Source organism: Pipra filicauda, unplaced genomic scaffold (assembly GCF_003945595.2).
Source record: "Pipra filicauda isolate LSUMZ 115617 unplaced genomic scaffold, ASM394559v2 scaffold120_size2142806_pilon, whole genome shotgun sequence".
NCBI classification, from domain to species: domain Eukaryota; kingdom Metazoa; phylum Chordata; class Aves; order Passeriformes; family Pipridae; genus Pipra; species Pipra filicauda.
This window is the reverse complement of record NW_024103663.1, coordinates 1,205,253-1,218,678: the sequence shown is the minus strand read 5'-3', so window position 1 is coordinate 1,218,678 and position 13,426 is coordinate 1,205,253. Positions and strand designations below refer to the sequence as shown.

The window sequence follows — 13,426 nt, the reverse complement described above, 5'->3', positions numbered from 1 at the left end:
GGACTGGCATCAGGAAAGAAACTAAATTAAGCTCTACAGATTCACACAAAGTTGGTTTAAATGCTCTCATCATAACAAAGCCCACCAGTCTAGACTTTGAACCACCCGTGAGGCATTTCCACTGCCCCAGGCACTGCAGGAGTGTGACCCAAGGCTGGGCTCCTGCCCTCTGCAGCACCATGATTAATAAGCAAACGTATTTCCCTGAGCTCTGCAAAGTTCGTGAAAATATTTGTTTTTCCCACCTCTCCCCATACACAAAGGTTTTAATAAGCTTTAACAAACATACAAGCAAACAAACCCTTAATTAAAATAAATAATTTAAATTCCTGACCTGAAGGCTTCTACGAAACTTCGAGAATGCCCAAACATTCAGGTGATGATGAGAGAAAGTATAACTGGGATAAAGACAGTGCTGGAACATCCCACCACCATGGTGGAGCATCAGTGGGGATGCTGCAATTTTAACACAGATCACTCCTCTCCCCCCAGTTACAAGTGCATTGTTGTCTTTTTTTTGGGGTGTAATTTTTGCTGTAAACACACCTCATATGTGACTGTTCCTCTGCAGGTTCTTCAAACACCGGGTCACACACTCTGAGTGATGGTTGTTTTTATTCTTTTATTCAACTGTCATTGGTACTGGTTATTTGGGGCGTCCAAACCAAAATATTAAAACTGCAAGCTAAGAGAGCAGCAACACAGCAGATCCGTTGTAAACAATTTATTATTATTTTCTACCTCAGTTACTTACAGGAAAAAAAGTCATAAAAAAGAAAAAAAAAAAAAGAAAAGCACAGATGGACTATTTACAAAAAATGAGAAAATTCACAATAGCCGAAATGTTTGCAAATCATGCACACTAAGACAAGTTCACAAAAGCAAAGCAATTCATAGCAAAAAAACCCAAACAAAATAATAAGAAGCCATACAGATTAAAAAAAGCTATTGCCTGCAGAAAAGTCAAAAGAAAACTACCCAATTATTACATCAAGCATCTTTAATGAAATGAACAGCACAGCCGTGGATTGTAGAGCCTTTGACACTGACATTTTAAACAAGTGGATTAACAAACATTAAAATGCATTACAGTTCTACTGTAAGCATGCAACGTACTTCTCACAAACTTATCAAATGGGCAGAAACATTTCAAGAGAAGCAGAATTTAAATATAATGTGTGTTTTCTACCCAAAAGTCCAGAATCTGGTCTCGTTAAAGCCAATGGCAGGAGCTTTGCAGCTCTCCTGCGATTTGGGTGGAGATGAAGAGGAGCGATGCAGCTTAAGCAGGGAAAGCTTGGTCAGAATTTAGGAGATTCCCCCACGATTTGCAAGCAAAGTTTGGAAGGAGAAGCGGGTGCAGGAGTGTGCAGGAGCATGGCCGGCTGCGGGGCAGGGGCGGTCGGAGTTTGGGATCACAGAATCCCAGAACGGTTTGGGTTGGAAGGGACCTTAAAGCTCATCTCGTTCCAAGGGCAGGGACACCTTCCACTAGACCAGGTTGCTCAGAGCTCCACGGGCTCTGGGAGTGGGGCAGGAATTGCTGGGGGGGCAGGAACTGCCTCAGCCCCTCTCTTGGTGGCATCTCGCCGTGGCCTTTGTGTGACTGTGGCAGCTCTCCAAGAGCCACCGATCCAAAGGGAACGGAATGAGGACACGTGTGGTCCGTGAGAGCCATCGGGTCACCCAATTGGAATAATCACACCCTGGGCTGCCAGTGATCCCAGGGACAGGAGACACCCTTCTTGCTCCACCCTGGATATGGTTTGTGCTACTGCTGGATGTCCCCATGTTAAAAAGCACCAATCGCTCTCTCTGGGGCTGTTTGTGAGATCAAATCAACCCAATCACCCTTCCTACTTCATTGATAAAACGATTTCTAAGAAGTTTGTGAGAAGTCATGCCTTCGGAACGCCCCTGACCCCATCCTTGTGAGTTACATTCCAAGTGGGCATTAAAAACTCATAACAAAGCAGAGGGAAAAAAATAATAAAAAAAATTAAAAAGCAAACTCAAAGCAGTGAGGATATGGAGCCTTTAAAAAAATAAAAATAAAATAAAAAGTCCAGTCAATCAAACCAGCCAGTAAGAGCAGCAATTTTTCAGTGGACATTGATATTAAACATGGACCACCCAGGCTTTCTCTGTCTCTCTCTCATTAGCACTGTAGTAAACCCCGATTAATTTGTTATGCATCTTTAAGAACTAGTTGATAAAAATTATGTCTTGTGAAATCGGCAAATAGTCTGCAAAGTGAAATAAGAACAGAAATTAATAGATTAAACTGAAAAGATAAGTCCCAGAAATAAAAAAAAAATAAAAAATAAAAAAGAGACACAGAAAGGGAGTGATTGCAATTAAAATAAAAGAGGCAACGTACTGTGTGAGGAAGGGATGGAGGGAATAACGGGATGAGAGGGGACAGAGCAGTCACCAAAGGGTTGCACATGTCTTGTCCGTGGAGTCAGGGGCTGTCCCATGCCATAGGAAATGGGAGATGTGGGAGAGGATGTGGGACAGCCTGTGAGGGGACCCTGCCCGCAGCTCCAGCAGCACCGTGTCTGCCACGGACATGGGAAAGGGAATGCAAACAGCTGGGGTGTGGCATTTGTACCTCATTTCATCTGGACAACAGTAAATACCATCAGGACAGTTCAACCAGGTGGGAATTCCCTTTTTTGGTTTTCATTTGTTGAAATAGTAGCTAGGTAGTGTAACCTGTGCCGGGACAGACCAACAGCCCAGCGGGACAGTGCCCGTGTCAGCCCGGCCCCCCTGCCCAGCACATGGGGACGGGCACGTGCAGGAGAACACGACTGTACTGTGTGAAACAGTACAGTTCCTCCTCCCAGAGGAACCCCAGGAGTGTGACTGTACATTTACATGCACATTTACATTGACCACCACCACGTTTGGGTGTCGCGGAGCCGGGAGGCAGAGGAAGCTCTCAGACCAACAGCCCAGGATGCTCCTGCAGAAACAGCTGAGAATTTCTCTCTCCAAATCACAGCACTGAGATTTTGGACCTGACAACTTACAAAAAAGTAGATTTTGGATTCCCCTCCATCGTTTTGCACGTGCCTGTCCCACACTCCAAGCCACGAGCCCCACAGGCACTTCTGCAAGTGCCAAAACACGTGAAGGGTCACCACCTCAACTCCTGCCCTGCTCCCAAATGGCACCCTGGCACTGAGCTGTGCTCCCCTGGCACTGGGCTCTCTGTCCCCAGACACTTGCTCCAGCGAGGGGGACATCCCATCCTGCTGCCTGGTCCCTGACCCCTCATGTCGCACCTCTGGCCAGGAGGCTCCCAAGCCCTGCGCCGCTCTGACGGGTGTTGTTCCTGGAGACTGGAGCCCCAAATCATCTAAGAACCCCCCAATAACTCTGATAAGGTTCTGATTGCTGCTAAGGAAGAATGGTCTGAGTGGGAGTGGAGCAGGGGCAGAGCTTTGGGGCAGGGAAACCCAACAAGGTGAGACAGGACCCTGAGCATCTCCCAGCACTGCCCGGCTCCCGCAGGCTCACCATGGCCCACAGCTGGGGCACCTTTTTAGTGCTGACAACCCACTTGGATCTTTTTCTCCATATTCCATCTCTGCAGGAGACTGAAAATAACCAGGCAGTAACAGGAAGGCCTGCTTTGGAAAAACAAGGCCCTTAACGAAAATATATCTAAGGAGGGCTCGAGTTGAAGGGTGCCTTTGCTGCCAGGCAGTAGACATGTTTGTTTTAGACATGTTTATAATTAAACTCATCTAAGCTCTGCTGATTTCCATCATTAAACCTATCAAAGGAGTCTCTCATTCAGTGCCTTCATACGTATCAGTTGCCACATGGAATCGTGAGGGCCGGGAGGAGAGTGTGAGACAACACACCAGCGCCCGCTGAGGCCTCCTCCTCACATCCAACTCCTGACTGCAATCCTGCGGGACTGGACTCTCCCACTGGCTCCAGTGGAGCAGTGGTGGGGTCTCCAGGGGGTTGCCTGCCTTGTCCCCACTAGCACTGTGTCACCCACCCATTGCTGCTGGCCCTCCCTGCCCAGTATGTCACCCCAGCAGCTCCACTGACACGCTGCTTGTTTCAGGTCTGGCCCGGGAGGGTGTAGCACAGGTGGGAAGAAACAGCTGAGTTTTTGGTAGAATTCAAAAAAATAAACCCTCACAGCACTGCTACCCTTGGTGTTATCAGTCCTGCAAAAACCAGCTGCACAAAAGCCCCATCCCAAGGACACTGTTCGTCCTACAGACCATGACAATCCATATTCTCCCAAAGCAGGGTCTCATTCTAATGACCTAGGGCCAGACACAAGGCTCTGTGTCTGCCCCATCCTCCAATCCAGCTGCAGGCAGAGTCAAGCATCCATCCACATGCTCACCCATCCTAGAGGACATTCCCATGAGCATGCTGTTTTTCCTCCTGCCCTGCTGTTGCTCACTACAGGGGGTTCATTTGGTTTCCTCATTACCCCAAGCTCCCACCCTGTTGTTCTGAGCCCCGAGGAGCGTGGCAGGAGGTGGTGGGGCTGCAGCACGTGAGCCCCTGTGATGAGGGTGCTCAGGAATTTAAGGCAAGGCCTGCTGGGGTCTCACAGTGGCCAGATGGGGTGTCAGCCACAAACACAGCAGTGCTGCTGGGCTTGTTTGAGCTGCTGGGAAAACCCCAGTGTGAAAGGAAAAGGAACTCCCTGTCCTGCGTGGTGTCAGTCCCACTGTGGATGTGCTGGAATGGACAAGGGGTTTTGGATGGGCTTTGCTGGACGCCCCATCCCTGGAAGTGTTCAAGGTCAAGGCTGGACATGACTCGGCACAACCTGATCTAGTGGAAGATGTCCCTGCTCATTGCGAGGGGGTTGGACTAGACGGCCTTTGAAGGTCCCTTCCAACCCAAACCACTCTATTCTGTGAATCTATGATTTATTTTCTCCTGATCCAGCCACCCTGGTCCTGGCCCACTGCGGCGGCAGCTACGCCAAGGAAAGGGGGAACCAACCAACGCCAAACTCCACCATCAACACATCAAAACTACTCCTGTGAAGGACCCCCGAGACCCCGACACAGAACACAGGAAGGTTGGACTTTTCACTCCAAAGCTGAATATTCACTTACCACAGGACAGCACGGGAAGGTGTGTGCGGGTCTCTGTGTGCGTGTCTGTGTGTAGCTCTATAATATATATGAAAGGAAAAACCCATCAAAGGGAGGGTAACAGCTCTTCAATGATCTCTCTTGCTTTATGTTTTAATTTAAGAAGTTTGTTTTCAAATAACCAGTACCAATTTACACGCTAGGAAAAATGTACTTAAAATATGTCTCTGTAAATATCTATTTTAAAATAGTACAAAAAAAAAATTTGCTGTCGTGTGAGATGCTCCCTGCAGACTTGCCTGTCTCAGCTTGCAGCTACGGATTTAAATAAAAAGGAAAAAAAGAAAACAAACAAACAAACAAAAAAAAAGAAGGAAAGAGGGGAAATAAAGTAAATTTGCAAATGAAATGTACATACCTGGGAACTGATAACTGTAACTTGGGGCAAATCCAGGATATCCTCGGCCATACGTTGCAACAAAATTCGGGTAACCTAGACCACAGAAATGTCAAAGAAAAGAGAAAGAGAGAGAGAGAGAGATTAAGGATTAATGAAGAGGGTTTTTTTTTTTTAAATACAATACATAATGACAGGAAGGATGGGTGAGACTTGATTTTACAGAAGGTATTAAAAAATCAGATTTATTCTGCTCATGCCAAACTGCAGAGAGGTTTCATCATTACCCTGAATAGAAACATCTAGAGCTGGCCCAGCTCCGAGCAGGAGCCCTGTCACTCCGGTAATTAACATGCACTTTGGTGTCTGGAGCCCAAGGACTGTGCATACTTGTTAGCTGGAAGAGTAAATGCCAAATGCTAAGGCTAAACACATAACACGGGTTTGCTCTGACATTTGGAGAGCTTACAATGAATGTACTTTGCTTCAGAGCTATTGACAGTTGGAGATTAAGGTAGTAGTAATTCTTTATCCCGGGAGTGTGAAGGACAACAGTTAACACATCAAAGAGTTGGAGGCAGCAGCAGAAACGAGCCAGGGAGTCAAAGAGCTTTTAATTTTTCAGGAAAGTAAAAGGAAGCTGCGTGAGGCGCTTCCGAAAGCCATTTCTGAGGTAGAGCAGCAACGCAGCCGACCCCTGGCAGTTCTGGGAGGGTTATCAGGAGAAAAAGCCACCTGGGATCATTCTGTTCATAAAGACGCCTCAGTAAAGGCACGAAGTGGTAACTCTGCCCACTGGAATGAGCTGTCCTCTGTGGTCCCACCGTGGCTGTCTGCTGTGACCAGGATGGCTGATGCCCAAGGTGTCCTGTACACTCAGGAGGTTTCCTAGAATTCTAACCTCCCGCTGATTCTCAACCTTTCCTTGCTCAGTTTTCTTAAAAACAGGCACCGCTCTTTACAATTCCAGTGCACTTAATGCAACATCCCTGCTGATCCTCAGTGTCAGCCCAGACCTCTCCAGATCAAGAAAAGGAAAAGTTTGCTCCCACTATCTGAAGTCAGTGGGAATCTTGGCAGCAGCTGGGCTGGAGGCTGAGAACACGTTCAGCAGCCAAATGGCTCTTCTGGGGGGCTCCTACCTCTGCTTTTATTTATCCTTTAATACTCTCATCCATCACACGACTATTTTCCTGCTGCAGCAAGTCCCTCCATTTCCGACCAGATTTATACATACATATAATGTACTATTAATCATAATCTAAAACTGGAAGATAAAAATGCTTGGATGAATTCTGATTATGGGATTAAGCAGTGCCAAGCAAAGGCAGCCTTGCGATGCCTGGACAGCACATCGCGCTCTCAGCGATATGTACACACCGCTTAGCCCTTGACTATTTATTTCACAGCTCTACAGGCTGGATTCCCTTAGAAACTAATCACCTCTGTCATTAAATCAGATCTTTCAGAGTTAAGCTTTACAAACCTTTTTTCCTTTCTACTTTTTTTTTTAAACAACCCTATTGATAAATGGATTGTTTGCTAAGTAAGTAGCGCCATTAACACCACTGCTGAAAAATCGCCCCGCGGCGTCCGAGCGCAGCCCCTCTCCTTGCCAAGTGAAAAAATCAGGTTTTATTTTGATTCAGACAGTACTGAAGCAGATCTGTCAGCTCGTGACTGTCAGGGTGCAGGGGACTGATGTGCTGGGCAGCACCTGAGGTCTGCAGGTTGGTGCCTGTGGCTCTGGCTGGATTGGCATGGTGGTAGATGGCAACTGCCCATAGTGGTTTTGGATGTCACCTCTTCTGCTGCCTGCCCTAGGATGGTCCTGCCTCCACCCCAGGGCAGTCCTGCTGCAGCCCCACTCTCCCTGGCCACACATGGTTGTGCCCGATGGCTGCGGCACCAGCCGAGCTGCCCGGGGGCTCTGCCGGCACCACCAGAGCTCAATGCTCCCTAAGTCAGGCAGATGAAATCATAAATTTATAATACAACATTACTTCAATTTTCCTCTTCATTTACTGCTGCAGTGCCCAGCTCTGCTCTAACGACTCGAAGCCTGATCCACACGGAGAAATTGCCTGGTTGAATATCAATAGTGCGTTAATGCCACGCCCATGTGGATCCTTCATCGAGCCAAATCATGGCCATGTTGACCTACCCAACATTCCCATTAGGTGCCATCCTCATCCTGCACTGGGCACCGAGCAGTTGATTTGCTTTGGTAGTCCTGAGGAATGACCAATCCCTCTAACTATCCCCTGCTGGTAAATCGAAATTCCAAGTTTTGCCAGGATCACCTCCTCTGAAGCAAGACCCTCCTGCCCGTGGGAGCAGAACTCAAACCAGCAACCAAACCACCTTCACACCACCACTTCCACTGGGCTCCTGCCCAGACTATGGAAATGTCTTTTCATTTTAAAATTTGGTGATCCAAGATGCACAAAGCTCATGCTCAATATGTGGGAACACTGAGCACATCAGGGACCTCTGAAAAATTAAGTGAAATGCTCTAGTAAATGCAAGAAAATTACTGTCTCCAAACAGTGCTCTGAGGAACCCCGGGTCATTCGCAAAGGAAGGCAGGGTCTTCCCACCAAAGCACAGTCCCACGCTGCAACAAAAATCCTGAGGGTCTTTCCCAAAAGAAACGTGCTGTGACCTTGATAAAAGCACCTATAGCATGAAGGAATGAAAGCCAAAAATAATCCCCTGTAGACACACAGGTGGTCACATCCTGGGGAGTAGCTACAGAGAGGAAACACATCTGCTGGAGAAGCTTCTCCCTTGGCCCTGGGCTGACCTGTCTCCTACTTCACAGGACTAAGGAGTGACACGACACTCATGGCAGCTGTGCCCATCGGCGGCGGGTGCCGGAGCACCGTGCCAGCCTCCGAGGCAGCCTGTGCTAACCAAGGGCTCCCCATTGGAATCCTGCCTCACAGGCAGCTGCTGCTGCACTCAACAGTGTCTGATGGAAAAAGGAATGACTTTCTTTGAAGGGCACAAGCTTCTTTTATGCATGAGCTCAGCCTACCTAGACTGAGCGTGTGCAGGAACACACAGCCCTGCCAGAGACCTTCCGAAACCCGGTGATCCTACCGGACATCGCGCCAGCACTCCAGGGGTGTAAGCTTTGGGGGACGAGTGCTCCTGTCTCTGGAGGGATTTGCAAGTTAAAGGAGCCCAATTTTAACATTAAACACCAGAAAGATGCCCACTGCCAGGAGAAATGAGTGCTGTGGGGCCCGAGCTCAGGGTCACATCCAGATCTGGGTGTCATCACCGGGACCACTGCCATGGTGGCTGCACCGTCCCAGAGAGCAGCTTCAGATGGGAGGGCAGACAAAGACCATCTCCTCTTAATGTTGCTTTCTTCTTTTCTCTCTTCTTTTCGAGTTTGCAGGCACAGACCTGAACAGAGGGCAAAAAGCTATGGGGCAACATGTGACACTGTCAAGTCCTTGGGTGACAGGGCTCCTGGTCTGCACACCAGGACCAGGTGACAGCAGTCAGGCTCCAGGCACAGGGTGAACTTCCTGGTCACCAAACTGCTCCCACTGAGCCACAGACATGTTCAGGGAGAGACACGGGACCTGTTCACAAGCATCCCCAGGGCTGGGGAGCAGCTCTTCCTGACAGGGAAGGTGGGCTGACAGAGAGAGGGAGGTCAGTGGAACCGAAACTGTCCTGACTACTCTTCATGCAGAGAGGCTCATTAATGCCCCTGCTCTCCTCAAGATCGTGTGTGTCCAATGAGCAGCCTGAGCCCCAGACAGCCCAGAAGCATTCCTGGCAGAAGGCTCAACCTGCCCGCGCTCTCCGAGTCAAAAAATCCTTTCAGAAGAACACTTTAATTTTGCTCCAATCAACCAAATCATCACAGAAGCGGCTGCCTGCGCACCTTTAGACCCCGGCTGCTGTAGGCTCCTTGGGGAGGCTGTGATTAATGAAAAAGACCAACTTCCTTAATAGCTTTGGAGGGAGTCGCTCCCTGCTCCTTCCTTTGGGTTGTCTCGTGCGTTCGTTCCTCTGATTCCTCCTCTGCCTGTGAACAGCAGCTGGAGAAGGTGACCTTGAACAAGGGCTTCTGGAAACAGGTATAAAAATCCTTCCAGAGCAGCCCCACTTGCTCTGGTTCAGGCCAGTTGGGCACGGAACAGGAGGAAAGGGATAGGGCTGACCCGGCCTCCTGAGACCCTGCAGAACACTCGGCTGTGGCAGACGCTGCCTCCGGCACGACGGGATTCTGTGCCTTGTCGTTTGATGGGTTAATTACACCCCTCTTCCCACAGGGATGGGCCCTGCAGCCTTTGAAATGGGGGGTTCTGACGGCCATCCAGGCAGCTCTGCTCTCCTGCGCTGCAATCTCCTTGTTTAGCACTTAATTATTTAACACGGTGCCACTGTAGCAAGCAGGAACTGGGAAGATGAAACACCATCTAGAGTGGATAATGAAACATCTGGCTTTCACCATGGATCAATCACTAGTGCTGAGCAAGTCACCCCAATTTGAAATGCAGGGAGGGTGTGGTGCGAGGCCCGCCGGAGCAGCACCGGTTGGGTTGGCCCAGACCCACCCCTGCAGCAGGACAGGGCCTGCCAACAGGTGCCCCATCTCTTCCTCTGTGCAGGTCCACTTGCTGAGGGCTTCTTCCCTTACTTCCCACAGCTGGAAACAATCACTTCCCAGAGAGGCAGCTCCAGTGGGAATGATTCCCGCTGCACCCGAGGGCTCAATTTATCCCTTCAGGACACTGAGGTGAGCGTGGTTCCATTCACCCCCTGCCCGGCTGCAAGGAGAAGGGCTGAGGCCACGTGGTGGGCACAAGAGGGATGATGACACTGTGGATCTTCTTGGCTTCCCAGGGTGGCATGGCCTCCCTCCTTCTGCAGCTGGGGGGACTGGCCAGCACGGTGGCACCCACCACCTCCCGCACCCCAACCCGGGGCACACAGGTGGAAAAGGAAGAGGAACAGCAGAAATCAAGTACATTTGCCCGAGCACACTGCGAACACACAGGTAACGAAATCATGGACTGACTAGAGCAAGATAAATATTTTAAGCAGAAAATGTAATTTCCCAACACTGTGGGGCAGGGTGGCGGTGGAGCGTGGGGACAGCAAAACAGATGATCAGCTGAAATAACCCAATTACACGTCCCAGAAATGGATCGCTCCAGCCACACAAACAGAAGTACTATTAATTCAGAGATAAAGCAAACATGGCAGGGAGTTTTTCCTATCAAATCAAGCGGTGCCTGGAGTCAGACACCTCAGCACAACAGCCTGATCCTCACAGGAACCAAGTCCTCTGACCTGATGTCCACCTCAGGAGCTTTGGGGTCCTCCAGCATCTCAGGCAGTCCCCAGACCTGCCTGGCAGAGCTCAGGGCAACCCAGCTTCCAAGGCTGGGTTTTGTGCTCAGTTTGTGGGATCATCTAAACACAGGATAGAAAATTCAAAGCGTCCCAGAGAGGCTACACACCAGGGACGTGAGCCTGGGAAAGGCTCTCTGCTGCCAGGGGACACCCCCAGATGCCCCCTTATTCCCACAAGTTTTATGGACACAGGATGTGACAACGGAGGGGAAGTCCAGGGACACAAAGCAGAAAGTTGAAAATACATGGGGTTTTACAAAAGAACATTGGTAATGGATTGGCAGCATTTTGGCTGAGGAGAGAATATCCAGAGGTTGTCACATTATATAGAAAGAACAACTATCTAGGCAGAAACAAATGAGAACCAATTATAACTAAATAGACCTTGCACACAAATAGAATTTTGCCATTAAATATCATTTATCCCATTTAATTAGTATTTTCTGGACACAATACTCAGGACTAAAATACCATTCCATCTCCTTGAAACTTGTAATTATTGTTGCGACCTGTCCTGTTACGCATCTCCCCGCTTCCTCCATCCATGTCATTTAAGAACCAGCAAGATTTTCAATTATCTATGCTGAACTGTCAAAGCTACCTTTAAAAGAAGGGGAATAATGTGTGACTCAATTCCTCTAAAAAAGGGGAGAGATCATTTTTAGTCAGGATGAACACGCTGCATCTTTCATCATTCTATTTTTGCGAGTAAGAGTAAAACAGGCTATTTAAAACATCCATTTAAATGCAAATTTTTTATATTCCAGGCAGGGGGGAGTTAATCATTTACCACAGACAGGATTATTTTCTCCACTCCACCCCTGCTAAAAGTTTCAGCCTTGCACCCACGCAGGTGCAGGGGTTGGCTCACCCCTACGGTTTTAAGGGTTTGGGAATCAGGGAGACAACACGGGAGCCGCCGGCCCCGGGAGCTGCGCGGTGGCTCCGGCACTTACCCAACATTCCCATCCCCAGCATAAAAGCGTCCATGGTGTACGGCAATCCACGTGCCCTTCCTCTCGTCCCTGGTGGAAACATCACTTCTTTAGGTTGTGCTTTCTTACATTCTACCTATTGAGCAGAAACACGTACAAATGAGATGCAAATGAATTCCATGTAAATGTCAAACGCAGAACTGATCTACTTAAGGGGGGGAGGTTTATTTTTAGTGTTTGCCTTCCCCACATCTCCTCCCCCTCAGAGGTGAACTTTCAGAACGGCGTAACCAGATTTAAAAGAGCAAACGTGCATGTCTCTTTAACCACCAAGTGCAACCCCCCCAAAGATGACAGAAATGCTGATTTAAGAAGTTCCGCGTTCCTGAAAGGAAAACCGGCACTCGTGGGTCGGGATGAATGGAGGGAGGGCTCCGGTACGGCTCCCTTGCAATCGATAACGGAAAACGACTCCCAGTGATCATTACAAAAAGCTCCTTTTAAAATAGGAATAAAGAATCAATATTTCTACCCAGCAGAAAATTTCTGTAAACCCTATTAATAAAGGATCTGCATTCTTCCAGCTACTCCCGCTGCCTTCGGAAGTTGCTTAGCGCCACTAGAACCGCACAGCAATCCCTGCGTGAGATGCTGATCCAGCTCTGCAGGCAGCGGGACATGTAGGCCATCCAGCACCCTAAGCCACCCTCTTTCTGGTCAGGAAAAGGGAGAAATAAAACAATTTTCCACAGTTTCTAGCAATGCCAACTCACCCCTCCAGCTGACTGCCCCCATGGTCCCCTTAGCACCGGTGCTACAGTCGCACCAGTCAGCTGGTTTGAAGCTAACTGGAGTTGGCTGAACCCATTCCTATGGCTCTACACCTCAGCCCACGCTCTGAGCAATAGGATGATGTGCAGCCACACAGCCCAGAGCTGCCTGGGGGGTGGGGACGCCCCACCTGCACAGTTTGCACCATGAGCATCACTTGTCTGAGGGTTGAATCCACAGGTTTGAGCTTTGTGACTCTAACTTTGTTTTTCAACCAGTTCCTTGATCTTCTTTGCATGTTTACACTCCCTCCAGCCCTTGCCTGGCCATTCCAGAGTGGGAGCAGGGCTGCTGCAATCCAGGACCTCACTCCCAGCAGGCATGGTGGCACAGCCACATGCAGGGGCTTGGGAAGGGGCTATTTGTTGTGGAAAGTTGGTTCCAGGTCTCCCAATCCCTCCACCTCTGGCACAAGGTGTCCCATGTGAGCAGGAAGCTGCTCCAGGCAAACCCAGGATGTGGGATAACATGGCTCACCATCCTGGTGCCCAACAGCCCGAGCAGGGACTGTGTGTCCATCGTCTTAGGAAAACTGCCCGCCTGTTCCTAGGCAACCCCACCAGAGACAATCCCAGGTTTATGCAATTTTCAGAAAGGTTACCTGGCTGGAACAGGAGGATTTTAAACAAACCCACCTACTCCTCTCCCCTTCCTGCTGCCAACCTCCACAGATCCCATTTGCTTTGCTTCCTTGCGACACTTCCCAAAGCTACAACACTCACACTCTGCCTGTGCTGTCAGAACACACGCCAGGCTGCCCCAACCCAGGGACTTGTGGAGCAAAATTC

At 49.2% G+C, this 13,426-nt stretch overlaps 1 protein-coding gene across 14 annotated transcripts in view; it reads right to left on the bottom strand.

Moving 5' to 3' along the window:
- MSI2 (musashi RNA binding protein 2) overlaps window positions 1-13,426 on the bottom strand; it is a 222,548-nt gene that overhangs the window by 34,291 nt on the left and 174,831 nt on the right. For 13 of the 14 annotated variants that reach the window (XM_039387212.1, XM_039387204.1, XM_039387213.1 and 10 more), the window contains exons 9-10: window positions 11,829-11,943; window positions 5,509-5,583 (exon numbers count right to left, since the gene is read on the bottom strand). In XM_039387212.1, coding sequence (XP_039243146.1) covers window positions 5,509-5,583; window positions 11,829-11,943 — 190 coding nt within the window. Of the gene's footprint in view, window positions 1-798; window positions 2,247-5,508; window positions 5,584-11,828; window positions 11,944-13,426 lie in introns of those variants that run through there. The other variant, XM_027751533.2, reaches the window with a different exon arrangement.